Source organism: Macaca thibetana, chromosome 1 (genome assembly GCF_024542745.1).
Source record: "Macaca thibetana thibetana isolate TM-01 chromosome 1, ASM2454274v1, whole genome shotgun sequence".
NCBI lineage: Eukaryota > Metazoa > Chordata > Mammalia > Primates > Cercopithecidae > Macaca > Macaca thibetana.
Genome location: NC_065578.1, coordinates 83833791 through 83855141, shown reverse-complemented (window position 1 = coordinate 83855141; position 21351 = coordinate 83833791). Strand labels below are relative to the sequence as shown.

Here is a 21351-nt window from a genome sequence, read left to right as displayed (position 1 = left end):
TTCTGGGGCTATTATGAGAATTTTTAAAAGTATTCTCCCTGCAGCATCTGCTTCCTCCATATTCCTTTGTCTGTTGTTTGGGTCCCTTCCTCTTCTACATTACTGAATTTTCTTGGTTGCTGTCCATGATTAAAAGTAAAAATTAAAAAGTACAAAGAGAGGAAGCTCCAAGTAGATAGCTGGTGCTTTTAACTTTGAATTTCACTGTAGGGTGATCTGGGTGTATGATTTGTCCAGAAACCCCCTGATGTCAATATCTTTGCTCAGCCTCTTAGGTTAATCAGATTCTGATCAGCCTAGCGAGGGGTTTCAGTTTTCAGTAGGCATAAAGCCACTTATTCTCTGTTTTAGGTGGATTACCCAGTCAGCAGATAATTTATCCCCTCCACGGAATTCAGCCGGGGTGGGAGCCCGTGGGTGGGAAAGAGGGGCAGCTGCCCAGAGACATGAAGCCGGAAAAAGGATCTAGCGATCAGAGTCCTTGAGCAGCCTTCGACTAATCTCCCCCTTTTCCGATTTACCTCTCATACTCATACTTGTGCTCTCCAGCTTCCAACATTTTGTTGCTGTTATCTCTGTCTTTGTGTGTTTAGGTTGTTATTTGATTTTTAACAGGAGAGTAGACAAAATTAGATGCTTGAATTCAAACCACTATCTTAAGTAAGACCTGATATCCGTAAGTAAAAATGTTTGGTATTCCAGCTTTCTTTTGAGTAGCAAAATAAAAACTAAAAGTCTTTTGGCCACTCCAACCATGTTACTCAGTAGGCCCTTCCAAAAGACACCCACTTCTCCATTTTGGGGATCCCTTTGTACCTTCAGACTCCACAAGGAGTACTCGACCAACACGACAAAACGAGATGCAGACTATTGGGAGGACTATAAACGGTAGGGCTGATACCCATTTGAGTCCACGAACAGCCCTCTCGGCGCCGCAGACACTGGTTGTTCCCGGGGACGCTCCAGCAGCCACTGAACTTCACCCACCCGCAGCGCCCCGAGACGCTCGACGCCCGACCTCCCACGCCCGCCCCGGAGCCCCGCCCCTCCCCATCCTTCCCCGCCCCTCCCAGCCCTGAGGCGCAGCAGGCCCCGCCCACCCAGGCGGTAGGAACACACTGCGGCCCCATTGACCTGCTGCCATGTCCCGACTGCAGCTTCGACCTTGGCGCCTCCTCTCTAGCCCGCCGCGCGGCATCCGGGGTCTAGCGCTGCTGGCGCTGACGGCGCTGTCGCTCGCGGCCGGGAGCGACTGCCCATGCCCGGAGCCCGAGCTCTGCCGTCCGATTCGCCACCATCCAGATTTCGAGGTCAGCGCCTTCTTCTGCTCCTCTAGGTCTGGGCCTCAGGGCACGAAGAGAAGTTAGAGTAGAACCGAGCCCTAAGGAGAGGTGCCGTGGGCGCCGAAACCAACTTTGACCACTCGATGAGGGCCTTCCTGTTTACGGATCCTTCAATTTATAGATGAGGAAGCTCGGGCTCAGAGAAGTTGAGTAACTCCTCACAGGCCTCACAGCCTGTAAGTGCCTGCGTAGGCAGGCGAGTGTTCAAACCAGTTCTGTCTCCTAAGGCAAGCTCCTTTCATTCCCCTGCTGTGCCTCTGCCGAGGCACTCTGGTTGTAAAAAGCAAACAAGGTAGAATAATCCATTTCTCAGTTTCCAAGAGAATCAGGATTTCGTTTGAAAGAATCTCAGCACTCCAACAGTACATTAGAATGCAGAGTATTTTGCTTACCTTTAGTTTTCTATACCTGCTAGCCCTTTCCTTTAAAGTACCGCAAAACCACCCAAGAAGAGTGGTAAAAAATAGTTTTCAGTACATTTTCCTTCTATCCGCATAACAATTTATAACGCTTCTGGCAACTTTAATCAAACACTTTCTGGAGCAATATTAAAACCACCTGACTGCCCACTTCGATGACTGAAAGCAGGAATTGGATGACATCAGGAAGGTCCAAAGGTTTAATCCAAAGAACGATTCTTTTGTAGAAGTAGGCATGATTCCTAGTTCTTAATCTAGTCTATTAACCTGAGGCAGGGACACTTAGATGCCAGTAAAAAAGTGACATGACTTAGGAGAAGAAATAAAAATGGTGAAAGTGTTTACGAAGAACCTGCCTAGTGTGGAAACCTAACATCTTATTAAAAGAAAGATTTCAGACAAAGTAGGATAACCTTGTTTATTTGAGCGAAGAACAACTTATGAATCTGGTTTAAACCAGAAGGGATTCAGAGAGGTCTGCTTTAGTAGCATGGGTTTTTATAGGCTGAACAGGGAAGCAAAGGAAAATAATTACTTGGTTGGCTATGACTGTTTGCTTTATTTAGCTATGACTTGGTGGAGAATTCCTAGTTAGAGGTTAGTTGGCAGTTTCTGATAGGTTAAGCTTAAGTTTCCTTTCATTATTGACATTGGGCTGGAGTTTGCTTAAGCAGGAAATCCAAGGCAGTTGGAGCTGTTTCAGCATAATGGCCTCCCAATTAAAATGTTTTAAACAATCTGAGGCCCAGCGCGGTGGTAGAGGCAGTAAGGACAGTAGCTGTAAAAGTTAAACCAGACTTTTCTTAATTTTCTCAATCTCTTTTTGAGATTGAGAAGCACTTTGTGAGGCCAAGGTGGGTGCATCACTTGAGGTCAGGAATTTGAGAACAGTCTGGCCAACATGGTGAAACCCCGTCTCTAGCAAAAATACAAAATTTAGCTGGGCGTGGTGGTGGGCACGTGTAATCCAAGCTACTCAGGAGGCTGAAGCAGGAGAATCCGTTTGAACCTGGGAGGCAGAGCAGGAGGTGGAAGGTTGCAGCGAGCCAAGATCATGCCACTGCACTCCAGCCTGGGCGACAGCAAGATAATGTCTCAAAAAAAAAAAACAAAAAACAAAAAAAAAACCTGAAAGATTTATTGTAGTACCCAGTACTTAGTGGGTTAGGCAATAACTGTGGCACTTTGAAAACCAACTATTCAAAGAAGCAAAATTATGCTTATTTGTATGTTCATGGTAAATGGTCTTTACTGGCGTTTTCTGTGTTTTTCAAACACAAAAACTTGACTACATGGCATTTTCCCCTTATATTTTCGATTAGTTCACCCAGCTTTTTTTTCTAAAGGATATCTATTATATCACAGGCTCTTAGTATTTTTTAAACAAATAGAATCCTAGTTATCAGAACTAAAATAGAAGTTTTGATAGAAATGTGATTCTGAAAACAATGGGCCACTTAATTTCACATTATGACGTTTTATTATTTCAGCGGGAAATTGCTTAGCAGAAAAGATGAGTTATGTGTAGTTAATTCTGAAAAGTTTTTAAAAAAAAAAGAGGTTGAGAAAATTAAGAAATGCCTGGTTTAACTTTTACAGCTACTATCCCCACTGCCTCTCCCTCATTCATTCCCCTCACAAGGACCCAGTGATCTCTTTTGTAATACAAATCCCCTGAATTAAAACTCTAATTGATTCCCACTGATCCCAAGATAAAATACAACATCTTCAGTGGTCTTGGAAGCCCTACTTAATCTTTCCGTACCGACCTTAAGGGTTTTATCCAGTATCCCATACTTGCAGGATTTCTGTGCTCTACCTACACTGACCTTTTTCAGTTCCAGAATCTCAGAATTCTCCTGAGGTGTGGCGACCTTTGGGCTTTCTCTTCCCTCAGTTGAGAATGCAGTCTTTTGTCCATAGATACATCTCTTCCATCATTCTGCTGATTTCAGCCCTCCACGAAAGCATGTAGTCCTCAGAAAAGTTTTCCTGCTCCATCTGGCTAGCAGGTCCCCTTTATATGCTGGCATGGCCCCCTGCAATCTCTACAGTCCTTAATACCGTTGTAATTAAGTAATTAACTCCTTAGTGGACCTGGTCTCTCTCATTAATCTTTATGTCCTTAGAGCCTAGCAAAATACTCTCCTTGTACCTTATTGGAAATTGAATAAATACTTGTCAAATCAATGAATTCACACCTTGGAATAAAATAAAAATAATCCGTGAGGCTTTCATGCTTCTTGAATTAATTGTGGGAAGAAAATATCAGAGAAACACAACATGAGCTGCCTTAGAATTTGACCTAAGTACTATTCTAAGAAGCTAGCTTCACCAAACAAACAGTAAATGTAGTATTTATGGCTCCATCCGCAGTAACTTGACTATTATCAAATTTCTCTCCTTTGATTACTCATTTGATTAGTCACAAAGTCCTGTCAATTTTGCCTCCTTAGGATCTTCCAGATCTGTTCACTTAACTCCACTGCTCCACAATTTTAGTTGAGGTCTCCATCATCTCTTACTTGGATTCCTCCAACAGCTTCCACATTCTGCCTCCACTTTTGGTCTCTCTTTAATCCATTTCCCACTGCAGCTGAAAATATTTTTCAAAAATGCATACCTTTTCCTTTTAAAAATGCTTTTATTCTTTCCCTTTACCTCAGGATAAACAAGGTAGTACTAACTTCTCAATAGAGCTTATGAAGCCTTTCATGATTTAACCCGTGCCTACCACTCTGGTCCTTCACTAATGCTCTCTCCCCAAATTCTAGACGTCGACCATACTAAATATTTAGTTACGCAACCACCACGCTGTCTCTGCCTCCAGGCCTTGGCGCTTGCCACTATTCCTTCCTGGCCCATCCTTCCCCTCTTTCCCAGCCTGGCTAATTACTCCTGCCACCAATTATATTGGGACTCTTATGTCTTATTCACAATTGTACTCTCACTGCCACCATAGTGTTTGGTGTATGGTGGTGTTTGATGAATGGTATTTTGGATGGTCAGCATAATATTCTTGGTTTAAATGATGGTGCTTATCCTTGTTCTGGCAGGTCTTTGTGTTTGATGTTGGACAGAAAACTTGGAAATCTTATGACTGGTCACAGATTACAACTGTGGCAACATTTGGAAAATATGACTCAGAACTTATGTGCTACGCTCATTCAAAAGGAGCCAGAGTAGTACTTAAAGGTACGCTGTTACCAGATCTATGTGTCCAGCAATTGGGAAATTTATCTGTATCACTTGCTATAGTCCCGGCTTTCCAAAAACTTCCTTTTATGTTTATCTGTTTTTGTTAGGATCCTATAATCTAAGATACTGTGTAATTCATTTCACAAATGCAGATCTTTTAAAACAAATTAAACCACTGTATGGTTTTGAGCAAAATGTAACTGGCAAATTAGCATGATGACCACAATTTCTGCTTCTAACTTGAGAACAATTTTACTAATGATTTATAATGGTTATTTTGGAGATTGGTGAGTAATGGCTTTCTGTTACTTTGGTATATTCTTTCTCTATTTGGAAAACTTCAATTAGGGGCTTAGTCTTCCAAAATAATGAAATGTTTTTGCATACATGTTCAAAAGATATATACTTCTTCCACAGGAGATGTATCCTTAAAGGATATCATTGATCCTGCTTCCAGAGCATCCTGGATAGCTCAAAAAGTTAATTTGGCCAAAACACAATATATGGATGGAATTAATATCGATATAGAGCAAGAAGTTAATTGTTTATCACCTGAATATGATGCATTAACTGCTTTAGTCAAAGAAACTACAGACACTTTCCATCGTGAAATTGAGGGATCACAGGTAAAAATTCATTTATTCTTTGGAAATCTCATCTTTTCCATATCAGAATATACTAATGAGGGTAAAACTAATATAATCTTAGTTTTATAGTAATGCAATGGGAGTTTCAGCACTTATTTCTTAAAAAATTTTTCTGGAGCCTTTGATGTTCTTATTTAAGGAATTTTAAAGCACTATTCTCTGTTTACCTCAAAATACAACACTGGGATTACCCCACTACTTGCCTTGTAACACAGTTAGAAGTGTTAGACAATGGGAGAACAGAAATCAAGGGGGGCCTAACCAGCTTTTACCAGTGCAGGACAGAAACAACCCAGGAGTAGAGGTAATTCTGGAGAAGTGTATCACTTGCTCCACAGTCTCTGAATTACTTGCACCCAAGGCCCAGTAAAGCTTAAAGGACTAACTACACGGAACTGTGACAGCTATGACAATAGGCAGTGTGCTTCCCCACTGCCATAATGAACATGATTAGACCAGAAGGTAACAACACAAGAAATCTTGCCAGACAACAGGTGGGTAACAGAGGATAATGTGAACCCACATTAGTGATCCTCAAACCTAGCCACGTATCAAGATAACCACAGATCTTAAGAAAAAGTAAACGTGTTTACTTTTACACACACATGCGCACTTTGAACTTATTCCCAGAAATGATTTTTCAAAAGGGTTTGGGTAATCTCAGAGTCCACAGTTTTAAAAAAGTTTCATTGGTGATTATAGTTAAGAAGTAATAGGCTAGACAATGAGTTTTTTTGAAGACAGGGTGCAGCTCCTTGATATCTAACAGAATGCTTAAAAATTTGTTCCAGTATAGAGCATTATGAGTATTATAAACCAGTGATTCCTGTCTCAGAATTACCTGAGAGTGCTTGTTTAAAATATCCTAAGTGTATTAGTTTGTTCTCACATTGCTATAAAGAAATACCTGAGGTTGGGCGCGGTGGCTCACGCCTTTAATCCCAGCACTTTGGGAGGCCGAGGCGGGCGGATTACGAGGTCAGGAGATCGAGACCATGGTGAAACCCTGTCTCTACTAAAAAAAAAATACAAAAAATTAGCTGGGCGTGGTGGCGGGCACCTGTAGTCCCAGCTACTCGGGAGACTGAGGCAGGAGAATGGCGTGAATCCGGGAGGCAGAGTTTGCAGTGAGCTGAGATTGCGCCACTGCACTCCAGCCTGGGTGACAGAGTGAGACTCCGTCTCAAAAAGAAAAAAAAAAAGAAATACCTGAGACTGGGTAATTTATAAAGACAGTAGGTTTAATTGGCTCACGGTTCTGCAGGCTATACAGGAAGCATAATGCTGACATCTGCTTGGCTTCTCGGAGGCCTCAGGAAAAGTTACAGTCACGGTGGAAGGCAAAGTGGGATCAGCACTTCAAATGGCCAGAGAAGGAGCAAGAGAGAGAGTGGGGAGGTGCCACACACTTTTAAACAATCAGATCTTGTGAGAACTCTATCACGTGAACAGCATTGGAGGGGGAAATCTGCCCCTGTAATCCAGTCACCTCCTACCAGGCCCTACTCCAACACTGGGGATTACAATTCAACATGAGGTTTGGGCGGGGACACAGATCCAAACCATATCACTGAGATTGACTCAGTAGGTCTGGGATAGAGCTTAGAGAACTGTATTTTTGCAAAGTGTTCTAGGTGATTCTGGTAGAGTTGGTCATCATGAATTTGAGAATTACAGGTAAAATAATTTGAGAATTACTGGTAAAATAATAAGCAATATGAAGACTGACATTTCTATGGTTTTATGCAAATAGGGAAGATTTGTCAGTATGGAATTCAACTTGTCAGGAGAGTACAATGTAGATTAAGAATAGCAAATGCCTGGCATACAGGCCACCATACCCCTTCTCCTCCTCACACATTTTGGCTTCAGAAACTTTTCCTTCATTCTCTAGATAGTCATTACTAATAGGTTAGAATTGATGTGTGGAATATATGGGAAACAACCTATTTGACAATCCTGATTAAGCTGTAGTGAAAGAGCAGAGAGGAAGAGACTGAGCAAAATCCTTGCAGTAGGAATATCTCTTTCCATCTCTTGAGAGGTGAGGAGAACATTTTGGGCTACATGTCAAGTTCATGTTAGGTGACTTAGTGGGAGGGACAGTTACAAAGGTAGGCCAGATTGTGGAAGATCCAGAATGTCAGGCTGAGGACTGTGCATTTTATTCTGTGTGTAATGGGTTATGTGTGTAAAATAGTGTTTGGGAAGATTATTCTGTAGGAGTATGTAAAACTAGAAGAAGGAGGAAGACCAGTAAGGGCTACTAACAGAACAATACAATATCAAGGGATTTAGTTTGATTTGGATGATGACATAATCCTAAATCAGCAGGTGTACAATAAATACATATTAAATAAATTAATTAATGGAAAGGAAGGGGCAGAACAACTGTGAGAGGCCACCCAAAGGGAGACATGAGGTTAGATTTTGGAAGTAAGGGAAGAAAGAATCAGAAAGTGGCCCCAGAGTTTTTAAACTGGTAACCAACAAAAAATGACTAGAGAATCTAGAGGTGGAATTAGTTTTGGGGATAAGATAGTAACTTTAGTTTACAGAATTGTGGTCACAGAATTAAAGAGCTAGAAATAAATGCCTTGAAGAGTTCTTTTATACCCAAAATTTTTATAGGTAGGAAAAATGCAGATGCTTTAAGTGACTTAGCAGTGATATAGACCTAATTATAACAGAGCTGACACTAGCACCCAAGTCTTTTGCTTTCTTGTCTAATATAATAATAATACCTTCTCAAAAATATGAGATTAACTGTGAGAGAAAATGCTGGTGAAAATACTCTTACAAAATGGATTTGAAATTTACTTGCTTAGATGTAGTCATTTATTTTTCTCTATTACTATAATATACCTCTCATTTGGTAATAGGAGGCAGTAATAAAATAGGATCCAATATGTAAAAATTTTACTTCATAACTTATTTTGTTGGAAAACTATTGAGCAAAGCTTATAATTGTAAAGTGCTAATACTCAGGGAATTATAAAGATAACTTTGAGGAAGTCCTAAAAAGAGTTTTGCTAGAATAAATTGTTCAAAGTATAAAAATGTTACCTAAAGTATCTCAGATTTTAAAATAATCAGTATTTATTGAGTGCCTAATTAAGGGGGGAAAACAACCTTTAATGAAGTTTTAGAACATTTGTACACATATAAAATAAGGCTAATTAATACTTCATTAAGGCAATAAACATAAAGAGACATATTCTTGTTGAAGGCTGGCTCACTATTCAAAATGAAAGATAAAGCTGGGTGCGGTGGCTCACGCCTGTAAGCACTTTGGGAGACTGAGGCCGGCAGATCAGCTGAGGTCACGAGTTTGAGACCAGCCTGGGCAACGTGGCAAAACCCTGTCTCTACTAAAAATACAAAAAAATCAGCTGGGCGTGGTGGCACATGCCTGTAATCCCAGCTATTTGGGATGCTGAGGCAGGAGAATTGCTTGAACCCAGGAGGCAGAGGTTGCAGTGAGCCGAGATCGCACCACTGCACTCCACCCTGGGCAACACAGCGAGACTCCATTTCAAAAAAGAAAAGAAAAAAAAAGAAAGATAATATATTACTCAACATTTATTTGAATATTTCCATAAAATAAGATAATTTAAATGATTTGTCAACATTTTGACTTGATTAATCTATACCTGTGGCCATAAGACACCATTATTGTCTAACTAATATTGGGCCAAACCTACCATATAAGGTGATTGTGAATCACAGGCTGAAACTTGCAACCCAATCAGGTTGTGCCAACAGGTGACATATTTAACCTGCATAATATTTTAAAAACTTTTGTATTTGAATTCTTTTAGTGTGCCTTTACTCTCTAATTGCTCAGGGGCATCACCATACCCTGTTGTCATTATACCTGCTTCTTTTAATCAGCTGAGGTACCAGCCTCGCGTTTGAAGACATTTTGAGTTTGAAGGCCATCTTCTATATAGTGTCCTGCTCCTGTATGTCCAAATATATGTCTGACTCAGTCAAGTGTAAGCAAAAAATATTTCTTAGAATGGTTCAAGTTCTCTGTGTGTCAAACCCTACATTCATATACTGTAAGCTTTTTCCTTGTGTAGTATAAGGTAAAAATATATATAAGTTTAAAAATCTGACATAATATGCATATTTGATCATGTTACATAAAATAGTAAGATTTTTTTCCACAGGTAACCTTTGATGTAGCTTGGTCTCCAAAGAACATAGACAGAAGATGCTATAATTATACTGGAATCGCAGATGCTTGTGACTTCCTCTTTGTGATGTCTTATGATGAACAAAGTCAGATCTGGTCAGAATGTATTGCAGCAGCCAATGCTCCCTATAATCAGACATTAACTGGTAAGACTCTAAACGTGATCATTTATTAATAATATTAGTAATATTCTAGAAATTAAAATATTAAGTTGTTTTCAGTATTTCTAAGTTATTTGTATATGTTTTTCAATTGTAAAGCTTGCTTCAAACATTTAAAAATCACTTAATTGAAAACTTTAAAGTTTACAAAAAGTTTTAAAGTTTTGATTTTCACTTAATTCTTCCAACAATCTTGTGGTATAGGTATATTTCTAGATGAGATAAAAAGAATTAACCGCTCATGATTGCATAACTATTAAGTATTATATAGTTGGGGCTTAATCAGGTATTCTCATTTCTGGTCCAATATTCTTGTCATGAAATCACATGTTTATCTAGAATTTGACAGGATATTTTTGTTGAAATAACCAGTGTTACATAATAGCAAAGACAGTTATGGTTGGGTACCTTCATTTCATGATTAATAGGATAGGCATTAACTTCTTTTAGTATCTGTGATAAATTAAAAATTATATTCCTATTAGAATTGGAGTACTTTTGACCTGTCATTCGTATGATGTAGTCTTTGCATTATCCTCTTCAAAGTTTGGATTGGTTTGTATTCCATCAGTCAACTAAATAAAAGATTGCTTGCTCTTTTGTTAATTTTTATTTTTATTTTTTTGACGCAGGGTCTCACTCCATCACCCAGGCTGGAGTGCAGTGGCACGATCAGGGCTCACTGCAGCCTCAACCTCCCGAGCTCAGCCTTAGCCTCTTGAGTAACTGGGACTATGGGTGCATGCCACCATGCCCAGCTAATATTTTCATTTTTCTCTTTTTTGAGACAGAGTCTTACTTTGTTGCCCATGCTGGAGTGCAGTGGCACTATGATGGCCCACTGTAACCTGGACCTCCTGGGCTCAAGTGACCCCCCAAGCTCAGCCCCCCGAGTAGCCTCACTATACAGGCATGCACCACCATGCCCAGCTAATTTAAAAAAAATATTTTTTTAAGGAGATGGGGTCATACTCTGTTGCCCAGGCTGGCCTCAAGTGATCCTCCCACCTCAGCCTCCCAAAGCGCTTCAATTACAGGCATGAACCATTGTGCCTAGCCACATATTTATTTAAAGTTGAAAAATAAGTTATTCTGTTAAAATTATGAAGTAATTATTAATTGAGGGTTCCCAAACTGTGTTTCAGGAAAGATATGATAATTATGTTCTATCAATAAAAGGTTCAAGCCTTGGGAGGCTGAGGTAGGAAGATCACATTTATGATCACTTTGTATCATAAATAAATCAACGAACAAACTAAATAAACCAATATGTTTGGGAACTGATGCATACCCCACCCCATTTTTGGTTATTTAATAGTATATAATAACATTAAAGGCTCTAAAAAGTAACAAAGTTATTTACCTCAACATTCTAGATAATCTGTGAATATGTCTTGGTGAAAAAACATGTTTTGCAGCATTGGGCAAGAAAAGGACTGATAGTTCTAGGTATTTGTTAATTTTTCTCTTTGTTTCCTCCAACTATAGATGACACATTTCTTATCCCCAGCTATCATTCATACTTATAGAATATTTGCATGTCTTGGTGAAAAAACATGTTTTGCAGCATTGGGCAAGAAAAGAACTGATAGTTCTAGGTATTTGTTAATTTTTCTCTGTTTCCTCCAACTATAGATGACACATTGCTTATCCCCAGCTATCATTCATACTTATAGAATATTTGCAAAACATGGAACACTTGTACTTTCTAAGAAACTCTGAGACAATCACTGCTAGAAAGTTAAGATTTATAAAACTTTGTTGAAACTTTAGAATCTAGAGTATCAAGTATATCATGTCTTAGCAATTAATAGATACAATTAGCATACTTTCCTGAAATGTGTCATTATTCCTAGAATTAGATTTTGTGAATATTTTATTTCAATATGATCTTAATGGTTTTGAATGTTTTCTCTTATTCAAAGAGAAATGGTTTAGAAAGCAAGATATACAATTTATGGTTGTTAAAGGATGTTTTATAACATCATATTAAACATTATTAGTGTTTTTTATAAATGTGCTTGTTTTTACAAACAGATTCTGAAAAGTTGCATAGCTTGTATGAACACATTGACATATGAAGAGAAACAAATATGCTTTTTCTCTCCCTGCTTGACTAGGATATAATGACTACATCAAGATGAGCATTAATCCTAAGAAACTTGTAATGGGTGTTCCCTGGTATGGTTATGATTATACCTGCCTGAATCTGTCTGAGGTAGGAACAGGTCATTTGTTACATAATTTTTATTCTCTATTATATTTTTTAGAGTCTCTCTGTTTTCATTAGAAATATATAAACTTTAGAATTTCTGAAATATAGTTTGAGATAAAAATTATTTTTACTTCTATGAAAGCTTATGATTATCATACATTTTCATTTAATAATGGAATTTATTTTAACCTTTATTCTATATAGTCAGGTTATTTATTTATGGTATATGTTTTATTTCTAAATAATTTATATATTTTTGATTTGGCTTTTAAGAATTGCATACTTGATCATCTGTAACATGAGTACTTTTGCATTTCTAGGATCATGTTTGTACCATTGCAAAAGTCCCATTCCGGGGGGCTCCTTGTAGTGATGCTGCAGGACGTCAGGTGCCCTACAAAATGATCATGAAGCAAATAAATAGTTCTATTTCTGGAAACCAATGGGATAAAGATCAGCAGGCTCCTTATTATAACTATAAAGTAAGATTTTTCATAAGTTATGAGCACTTACTCTGTTAGTTTTCATAATTATTTTCATAATTAGATGTTTGATATCAAGAATATCTGTCAGTTTTCTTTTAGGGTATAACATGCAGACTGCTGTTTACATGAGTAAACTTGTCTTTGAATCTGTAATCAGGAACTTTAGTTCCCTGGTGAGCAGCTGGAGTTTTGCTAATAGTGAATCTACTCTGCTTGGGCCACTTGTCATTTAGATGATCCCATAAAAATGTGCATATCACAAACAGGATCTCTGTAGTAGCTGACAATTATGTTAGGATGACTGTTGATTTTGAAAGGGTTTTGGGCCAAAATAGGTTACTATCTCTGAAAGCCTCCATTTCAAAGTGGCCTACAGATTCTGATGAGACTCTTAACATAGGGGGGAATGAGAGTGAAAACAGAAGAGGTGTCATAATCAACTTTACAATGGAAAAACTATCATTTTCAATTTATTTTATAACTAAATTATAAGCAATGTCAAAAATTACAAAAATATTACATAAAGGAAACCTGAAGAAATACACCAAATAATTAGCAATTCTGTCAAGTAGTGTTTAATAGGAATTGCTATACCAAAGTGTCAAAGAAAAGTTATAGTTTTCATAATTTACCATTAGCATTATAAAGGCTCTTCCACGGCTCAAAAATCTTAAGTACAAATCCTCTTTGAATTTATTTCAGATTATGTTACTTTAAAAGGAGTACTAAAATGATAGAAGTGAATTTCAGCAAGGATTTATATTCTTAACTAATGGTCTGGTACCCATTTATAAAAAATGACTGCAAACACACTACATGTCATAAATTATAATTGACATACATGTGTATTCCTGTATATCAGCTATACAGAGAGCTTTAGTGTAGAGCTTTCTAAAGTTTGGAACTGAAGGTATATACCTATTAGTGAAACTAGAGTGTACTGTAATCTTACCTTTCCTAAACAGTATTTATATTAGTCTGTCCTGGGAACTGTTAATATTACACACACAGATGCACCTGTGTGCAAAATATACACACATGTGCCATGGCCAAATATATTTAGAAAAACACTATATACTGTAAGCCCCTCTTGGAGATTTATAACAATCATTATATTAATGGATTTGAGAAGTGCTGTAATACATGAGGCAGTTTAATTGTTTGATGTAGAATCTTGTTTCACAGCATTCTTAGAAACATGCAGTTCTTAGAAACAGTGTTTCATGGATATATAGTTTGTTAAAAGTTATGGTAACCAATTACATATACAGGCATACCTTAGAGATACTGCAGGGTCAGTTCTAGACCACCACAATAAAGTAAATATAGCAATAAAGCAAGTGACATGAATGTTTAGTTTCCCCATGCATGTAAAAGTTATGTTTACACTATACTGTAGTCTGTTAAGCGTGTAATAGCATTATGTCTAAAAAACATATATACCTTAATTTAAAAATACTTTATTGCTAAAAAATGATAATGATCATCTGAGCCTTTAGCAAGTTATAACCTGCTTGCTGGAAGAGCGTCTTGCCTTGACATTGATGGCTGCTGACTGATCAGGGTGGTGGTTGCTGAAGGTTGGGGTGTCTGTGGCAATTTCTTAAAATAAGACAACAGTGAAGTTTGCCATATCAATTGACTCTTCCTTTCACGAAAGATTTCTCTGTAGAACGTGATGCTATTTGATTGCATTTTACCCACAGTAGAACTTCTTTCAAAATTGGAGTGAACCCTATCAAACCCTGCTGCTGCTTTATTAATAAGTTTATGGAATATTCTAAATCCTCTGCTGTTATTTGAACAATGTTCACAGCATTTTACTAGGATAGAATCTATTCTCAAGAAACCACTTTCTTTGCATATTCATAAGAAGTAGCTCCTCATCTATTCCAATTTTATCATGAGGTTGTAGTAATTTAGTCACATATTTAGGATTCACCTCCAATTCTAGCTCTCTTGCTGTTTCCATTACCTCTGCAGTTACTTCCTTCACTGAAGCCTTGAACCCCTCAATGTCAGCCATGAGGGTTATAACCCACTTCTTCCAAACTCCTGTTAATATGGATATTTTGACCTCCTCCCATACATGAATCATGAATGTTCTTAATGGCATCTAGAATGGTGAATCCTTTCCAGAAAGCTTTCAGTTTACTTTGGCCAGATCCATGAAAGGAGTTACTGTCTTTGGCAGCTACAGTCTTACAAAATCTATTTCTTAATTAATAAAAGTTGAAATTACTCCTTGTTCCATGGGCTGCAGAATGGATGTTGTGTTAGCAGGCATGAAAATAACATTCATCTTGTATTCTCCATCAGAGCTCTTGGGTGACCAAGTGCATTGTCAATGAGCAGTAATATTTTGAAAGAAATCTCTTTTTTTTCTGAGTAGTACATCTCAACAGCAGACTTGCATATTCAGTAAACAGATGTGCTATGAGCCAGGCTGTGTTATTCCATTCATAGATCACAGGCAGAGTCAATTTAGCATAATTCTTAAATGCCCTAGGATTTTTGGAATGGTAAATGAATACTGGCTTCGACTTAAAGTTACCACCCTCATTAGTCCCTAACAAGAGAGTCAGCCTGTACTTTGAGCTTTAAAGCCAGGTATTGACTTCCCCTGTCTAGCTAGGAAAGTCTTAAATGGCATCATCATCTTCCAATATAAGATTTATTTGAAGAAAGAGATCTCTGCCTTTTAAAATGTGTTTGATCATAATTTTACATGACATGAGAGTCTTCAGAATGAAAACCCAAAGATGCAGGAAAAACTGTCCATTTTTGTGCGTAGGTTCAACGAAGTATGGACAGCTATGTAGAACTGTGATCAGAATAAAGGGCATGAGCTAATGCAAATGGACTGAGTGGGAAAACTCAGCAAGGTCTGTCTGTTCAGATTTTTCTTGGCCTCTCCCTGCGAAGGATTTGTTCTCATGGGTATGGGGTAGGACCTCTCTGGAATGAGGGTCTTAATTTCTTTATGGCCAGCTAGTACACAGAAAGGTGGTGGTAGGAAAGGTTAGAGTAACAGTTTTAGACTTTATGGCTGGCTTTGGGGAAAAGAGGCTCTGGTTTCTTTGACCCATTTTAGGGAAGAGGGATTCTAGTTTCTTTTTTTCTTTGTTTTTGTTTTTTTGTTTTTTGGTTTTTTTTTTTTGAGACAGAGTCTTGCTTTGTCGCCCAGGCTGGAGTGCAGTGGCACCATCTGGGTTCACTGCACCCTCTGCCTCCTGGGTTCAAGCAATTCTACTCCTCAGCTTCCCACATAGCTGGGATTACAGGTACCCGCACCATGCCAGGCTAATTTTTATATTTTTAGTAGAGACGGGTTTCACTATGTAGGCCAAGCTGGTCTCAAACTCCTGACCTCAAGTGATCTGCCTGCTTTGACCTCTCAAAGGCATGGGATTACACATATGGGCTACCGCACCCGGCTAACACATTGTTTAAGGTCTTAGAATTCAGGAAACATTTTGGTGAGCCTTGAAGGCCATTTAATGTCATTTTAGAAAACAATCTAGTTATAACTGTTTTCTTCCTCTTTTTTATTCATTGCAAAATTCCCATTGTAAGGTTATTAGTCTAATTTCAATATCGTTATTAAGTCTCTTTTTTTTTTCTTTTTTTGAGATGGAGTATCGCTCCATCACCCAGGCTGGAGTGCAGTGGCACGATCTCAGCTCACTGCAACCTCCGCTCACTGCAACCTCTGATTCCCGGGTTTAAGCGATTCTTGTGCCTCAGCCTCCCAAGTAGCTGGGATTATCGGGATGCCCTACCAGGCCCGGCTAAGTTTTTGTATTTTTAGTAGAGACGGGGTTTCACCATGTTGGCCAGGCTGGTCTGAAACTCCTGACTTCAAGTATTCCTCCCACCTTGGCCTTCCAAAGTGTTGGCATTACAGGTGTGAGCTATCGTGCCCAGCCAAATATTGTTAAGTCTTACATGGACAGTTCATGGTGCCCACAAACAATCACAATAGTAGCATCAAAGACTACTGATTGCAGATCACCATAACAGATATAATAATAATAAAAAGTTTGGAATATTTTAAGAATTGCCAAAATGTGACACAGAGACACAAAATGAGCACTTGCTGTTAGAAAAATGGCACCAACAGACTTGTTCAACAGAGTTGCCATAAGCTTTCAATTTGCAAAAAATTTAATATCTGCAAAGCACAACAAAACAAAGTACAATAAAATGAGGTATGCCTGTAATTTAAAAATATTTAACATAGAATCTTAGGACAGTATATATTACTATATACTGTTTCTTTGTAATCCTGATCTTAGTAATCTGTGGCTTGTTTTTTCCTTAATGAATGTGAAAATGCAGGAACACAGTCTTTTTTTTTTTTTAGATGAGGTTTTGCTCTGTCACCCAGGATGGAGTGCAGTGGCACAATCATGGCTCACTGCAGCCTTGACTTCCCAGGCTCAAGCAATCCTCCTGCCTCAGCCTACCAAATAGCTAGGACCATAGGCATGTGCCATCATGCCTGGCTGATTGTTTTACTTTTTGTAGAGACGGGGTCTTTTTGTATTGCCCAGGCTGGTCTTGAACTCCTGGCCTCAAGTGATTCTCCTGACTTGGCCTCCCAAAATGCTGGGATTACAGGTGTGAGCCACTGCACTTGGCCTCTTTTTTTTTTTAAATTAAAAAAAAGTTAAATGGCAGGTAAAAATTATCTATATTTATGGCATACAAGATGATGTTTTGATATATCTATAGATTGTGAAATGGCTAAATCAAGTTATTTAACGTTTGTATTACCTCACATACCATTTTTTAAATGGCGAGAACACTTAAAATCCATTCTCTTAGGAATTTTCAACATAATACATTGTTATTAACTATAGTCACCATGGGATACAGTAGATCTCTTGTATTTATTGTTCCTGTCTAATTGAAAATTTGTGTCCTTTGAAACATCTATTCTTCCCAACCCCAGCCTCTGGTACCACCTTTTTACCCTGTTTCCATGAAGAAATACATTCTTTAAGGTCTTAGAATTCAGGAAACATTTTGGTGAGCATTGAAGGTCATTTAATGCCACTTCAGAAAAAAAATCTAGTTATAACTGTTTCCTTCCTTTTTTTTTTTTTTTTTTTTTTTTTTGAGATGGAGTCTTGCTATCTTGCCCAGACTGGAGTGCTGTGGCTTGATCTTGGCTCACTGCAAGCTCCGCCTCCCAGGTTCACGACATTCTCCTGCCTCAGCCTCCCAAGTAGCTGGGACTACAGGAGCCCGTCACCACGCCCGGCTAATTTTTTTGTATTTTTTTTAAAATAGAGATGGGGTTTCACAGTGTTAGCTAGGATGGTCACGATCTCCTGACCTCGTGATCTGCCCGCCTCGGCCTCCCAAAGGGCTGGGATTACAGGTGTGAGCCACCGCGCCCGGCCTCTCTTTTTTATTAATTGCAAAATTCTATAGCAAGATGAATCAAGTTTCTGTTTTGTTTGAAGAGAATCATTCTATTGGGCTGTTTCAGCAATAGCAGCTCATTTTGGACTCAATATTCTGGAAAGCAAATATGCCTTAACTATGCATAAATTAGTCTTACATGTGCTTAGTTTTTGCCCTTTGATCCTTCACAATTTTGAGACATTTGAATTTCTTAATAATATCAAAAAGTCTCAAAGTACTAGCTAGAATGATGGCAAAATTCAAAGGTATATGTCTTTGTGTTTGCCCCTGAATCTTCAACAATCTGTCATATTTAAGTACAAGTTCTACAAGTTGCCTTTAAATAATGAATCACAGCTATTAGTAGAGCATGCATGGCTTTGTCTAGTTCTAAAAATGTTAAAGAATGGAATATAAGATATAGACTGACATATGCTTGATTACAGTTAGTCTACTATATTTAAATATACTGCAGTGTATTCATTTACTAGGTGAATTATTTTCCTTCAAAGTGGTCTTTTTTTTTTTTTGCTCTGTCTCCAGGCTGGAGTGCAGTGGCACGTTCTCAGCTCACTGCAACCTCCGTCTCCCGGGTTCAAGCAATTCTTCTGCCTCAGCCTCCAGAGTAGCTGGGACTACAGGCATGCAACATCAAGCCCGGCTAATTTTTTTGTATTTTTAGTAGAGACGGAGTTTCACCATGTTGGCCAGGATGGTCTCGATCTTTCGACCTCATGAGCTGCCTGCCTCGGCCTCCCCAAGTGCTGGTATTACAGGCGTGAGCCACCGCGCCTGGCCCCAAAGTAATCTTCTTTTTCATCCTTTTTTTTTTTTTTTTTTATTATACTTTATATTCTTAAGAGACTATTCTAATTCCAGGAGAGATGCTGTAAATATTACTGGCATTAATTCAGAAATGTCTTTAAGGAGTTTCCTAGATGTATATAAAAATAAGTAAATTATTTTTAGTCACAGGTCTATTTTTTATCTCCTATCTTTTTCACCTTCCTTTGCACTTTGTCCTAGATCTCCTTTCCCTTTTCCTTTGTCTCTTATCCAATAGCTCATGTGCCTCCCGAGAGAGACTGTGTTAGTACTTAAATATAGGTATTTGATTCTGGGCAGGACTTTTTAGGGTGGAAGGTGAGCATAAGACCAGAATCTAATTTATGGCTCATAATCAGGTGTGTGTTAAGTCACCGATGAAGGGCAGACCTAACAGACTCTCAGAATGAATCCTTAGGACCTAGAAAAGGATGTACTTTTCTCCTCCATTTCCATTACCTTTTGATCTGGCTGATTCATCATAAACAAAATCTTCTGTAGAGCTCCTAGCTAGGCACACTTCTAGCAACTACAGAGAATACAAAAAAGCACATAAGCTGGTTGTAGAGGACCAGAGCATTTCCCTCTTATTGTACTGTATACTTCTTTTATTTTTCCCTTTCCTATGGTGCTGAATTGTATTAAATACTTTAAAATCTCCATTTTAATTTATTTATATAGGATCCTGCTGGCCACTTTCATCAAGTATGGTATGATAACCCTCAGAGTATTTCTTTAAAGGCAACATATATACAAAACTATGGCTTACGGGGCATCGGCATGTGGAATGCAAACTGTCTTGACTACTCTGGAGATACTGTAGCCAAACAGCAAACTGAAGAAATGTGGGAAGTCTTAAAGCCAAAGCTGTTACAAAGATGAACATCTTTTGTCAAACCATTAAGATTTAGAAAAATGATCTGTATAAATAGATCTAGTTTCTTGCATTTTTGTTATGTTGCTATATACTTTTGTTATTGGTATACTAAAAAAAGAATAAAGAAATGTTGATTGTTTGAATTCGAAAAATACATACGAATGTCATCAGTATCCAGGAATATAAAGGCAAGAAACTAGTCAACTTACCTGTTAAGTATTCCTCTATTAGATGTTTCAACACCATAATTTAATTGGGAAAAATTGCTTTCAGAATTTTATTATGCCATATTTCCCTTCATTATAGTAAAATATATGCTTATGAATCAATGCTGATTTTTAAAATATGTATAATCTGAAGTGGAAATTGTTTGCTTAGAGTTTTTAAAAACCTAGTCTTTGAAAAGCAGTTTGTGCTATACTTTTCCCCCAACCCTCCAATAAATCTTAAATTTAAAACCTACAATTTAGTGTCTCCTCTTTAGGTTCATCAAACTGATGAAAATAATTTTTCTGCTTCCTGACTCCATATAGTATTTATGTTCTCTGAGGTACTTGAACTAAACCTTTGGACAGTGAGTGAGAATTAAAAAGAATCCAGAAGATTAAATGTATTCGCAAAATACAAGAATATAACAGTAATATTTTGAATTGGTAAGTTAGAACTACCTAATATTTTCCAACTACATTATTTTTATGAGGTTCATCTGTAAAATTTTTATAATAGGAATAACTTGCAGTTGAACTTGATTCTATTCACTGTCACACTTCTAATTATTCATATTCCTTCATTTATGGACATGTATAATTTATTTCTTGGCTAGCTTTCTTTACAAGGTTAAATTTTTCTTTCTACATCTGCAATGTATCTTTTTTATTTTTATTTTTTGTAGAGACAGGGTCTTGCTATGTTGCCCAGGCGGGTCTCCAACTCCTGGGCTCAAGCACTCATCCTGCCTTGGCTTCCCAAAGAACTGGGATTACAGGCATGAACTGCATTGTATTTTTAATGATCTAAAGACAATGATTAGCTTCTCAACTAGTTCTCTTTCTAAAAGATCAATTTTATACAAATAACTTTTCTAAATGTAATAAAGTCTGTTTTCTTTCTCCAGGGAATTAACAACGTTGTGCTGCCCTTATTAGTTCCTAATTACAGATTAAAAATCTGTATCTTTGAACTCTAGATTTACATAAATCCTGGCTTCCCTGCACATTTTCCCCCTGTAAATTGGAATAAATGATGATTGAACCATCTGTTATGAGAATATTACATTTCCTATTTACACAATTGTTTGTGACAGAGTAAAATCAACCATTTTCATACTATATGTTGGACCACTGTTGTCTTCATATTTCTAAAATAAATGAATTAAAAAATTTAAATTCTTAGATGCTTATCTTTATCATAGCTCAGAATGCAAGTTCAATATCCCCTATTCTTTTGTATTTCCAGATTTCTTTTAATTAAGATATAGTGAACAAATTAAGTTAAATGAAGTCTGTATTTTCATGCAAATATATTAGTATTCATTAATACACATTTATTCTTTGCAAATAGATTTT

The 21351-nt window shown here is 37.7% G+C and overlaps 3 protein-coding genes across 7 annotated transcripts in view; 2 read left to right on the top strand and 1 right to left on the bottom strand.

The window, feature by feature from the left end:
• The window catches only part of GNG5 (G protein subunit gamma 5), a 547759-nt gene that overhangs the window by 470649 nt on the left and 55759 nt on the right, over positions 1-21351 (top strand). The window lies entirely within an intron of this gene.
• CTBS (chitobiase) lies at positions 1091-21171 on the top strand. Of its 2 annotated transcripts, XR_007729174.1 has the most exons (8): positions 1091-1310; positions 4819-4957; positions 5378-5586; positions 9783-9954; positions 12090-12187; positions 12505-12666; positions 19591-20439; positions 20901-21171. XR_007729174.1 is itself a non-coding variant. In XM_050805964.1 (7 exons), the coding sequence occupies exons 1-7, from the start codon at positions 1143-1145 to the stop codon at positions 19789-19791; spliced, it is 1149 nt and encodes a 382-aa protein (XP_050661921.1). In that variant the 5' UTR covers positions 1091-1142; the 3' UTR covers positions 19792-21171. The 2 variants fall into 2 exon arrangements, 1 of the variants encoding a protein (XP_050661921.1); XM_050805964.1 differs by having other exon boundaries at positions 19591-21171.
• SPATA1 (spermatogenesis associated 1) overlaps positions 9836-21351 on the bottom strand; it is a 59264-nt gene continuing 47748 nt past the window's right edge. For 2 of the 3 annotated variants that reach the window (XR_007729172.1, XM_050805869.1), the window contains 2 exons: positions 19369-19438; positions 9847-9934 (listed from right to left, as the gene is read on the bottom strand). Coding sequence is in view for 1 of the 3 variants with exons in the window: in XM_050805869.1 (XP_050661826.1) it covers positions 9906-9934; positions 19369-19438 (99 nt within the window). In the remaining 2 variants the exon portion in view is untranslated. Of the gene's footprint in view, positions 9935-19368; positions 19439-21351 lie in introns of all 3 variants that reach the window. The other variant, XM_050805855.1, reaches the window with a different exon arrangement.

Excerpts from the sequence above, each read along its gene's own strand:
- CTBS (XM_050805964.1), top strand. The coding sequence starts at position 1,143 with ATGTCCCGACTGCAGCTTCGACCTTGGCGCCTCCTCTCTAGCCCGCCG. Across the intron at positions 12,188-12,504 it reads CCTGCCTGAATCTGTCTGAG|GATCATGTTTGTACCATTGC; the intron begins GTAGGAACAGGT and ends TTGCATTTCTAG. Across the intron at positions 12,667-19,590 it reads CTCCTTATTATAACTATAAA|GATCCTGCTGGCCACTTTCA; the intron begins GTAAGATTTTTC and ends TTATTTATATAG.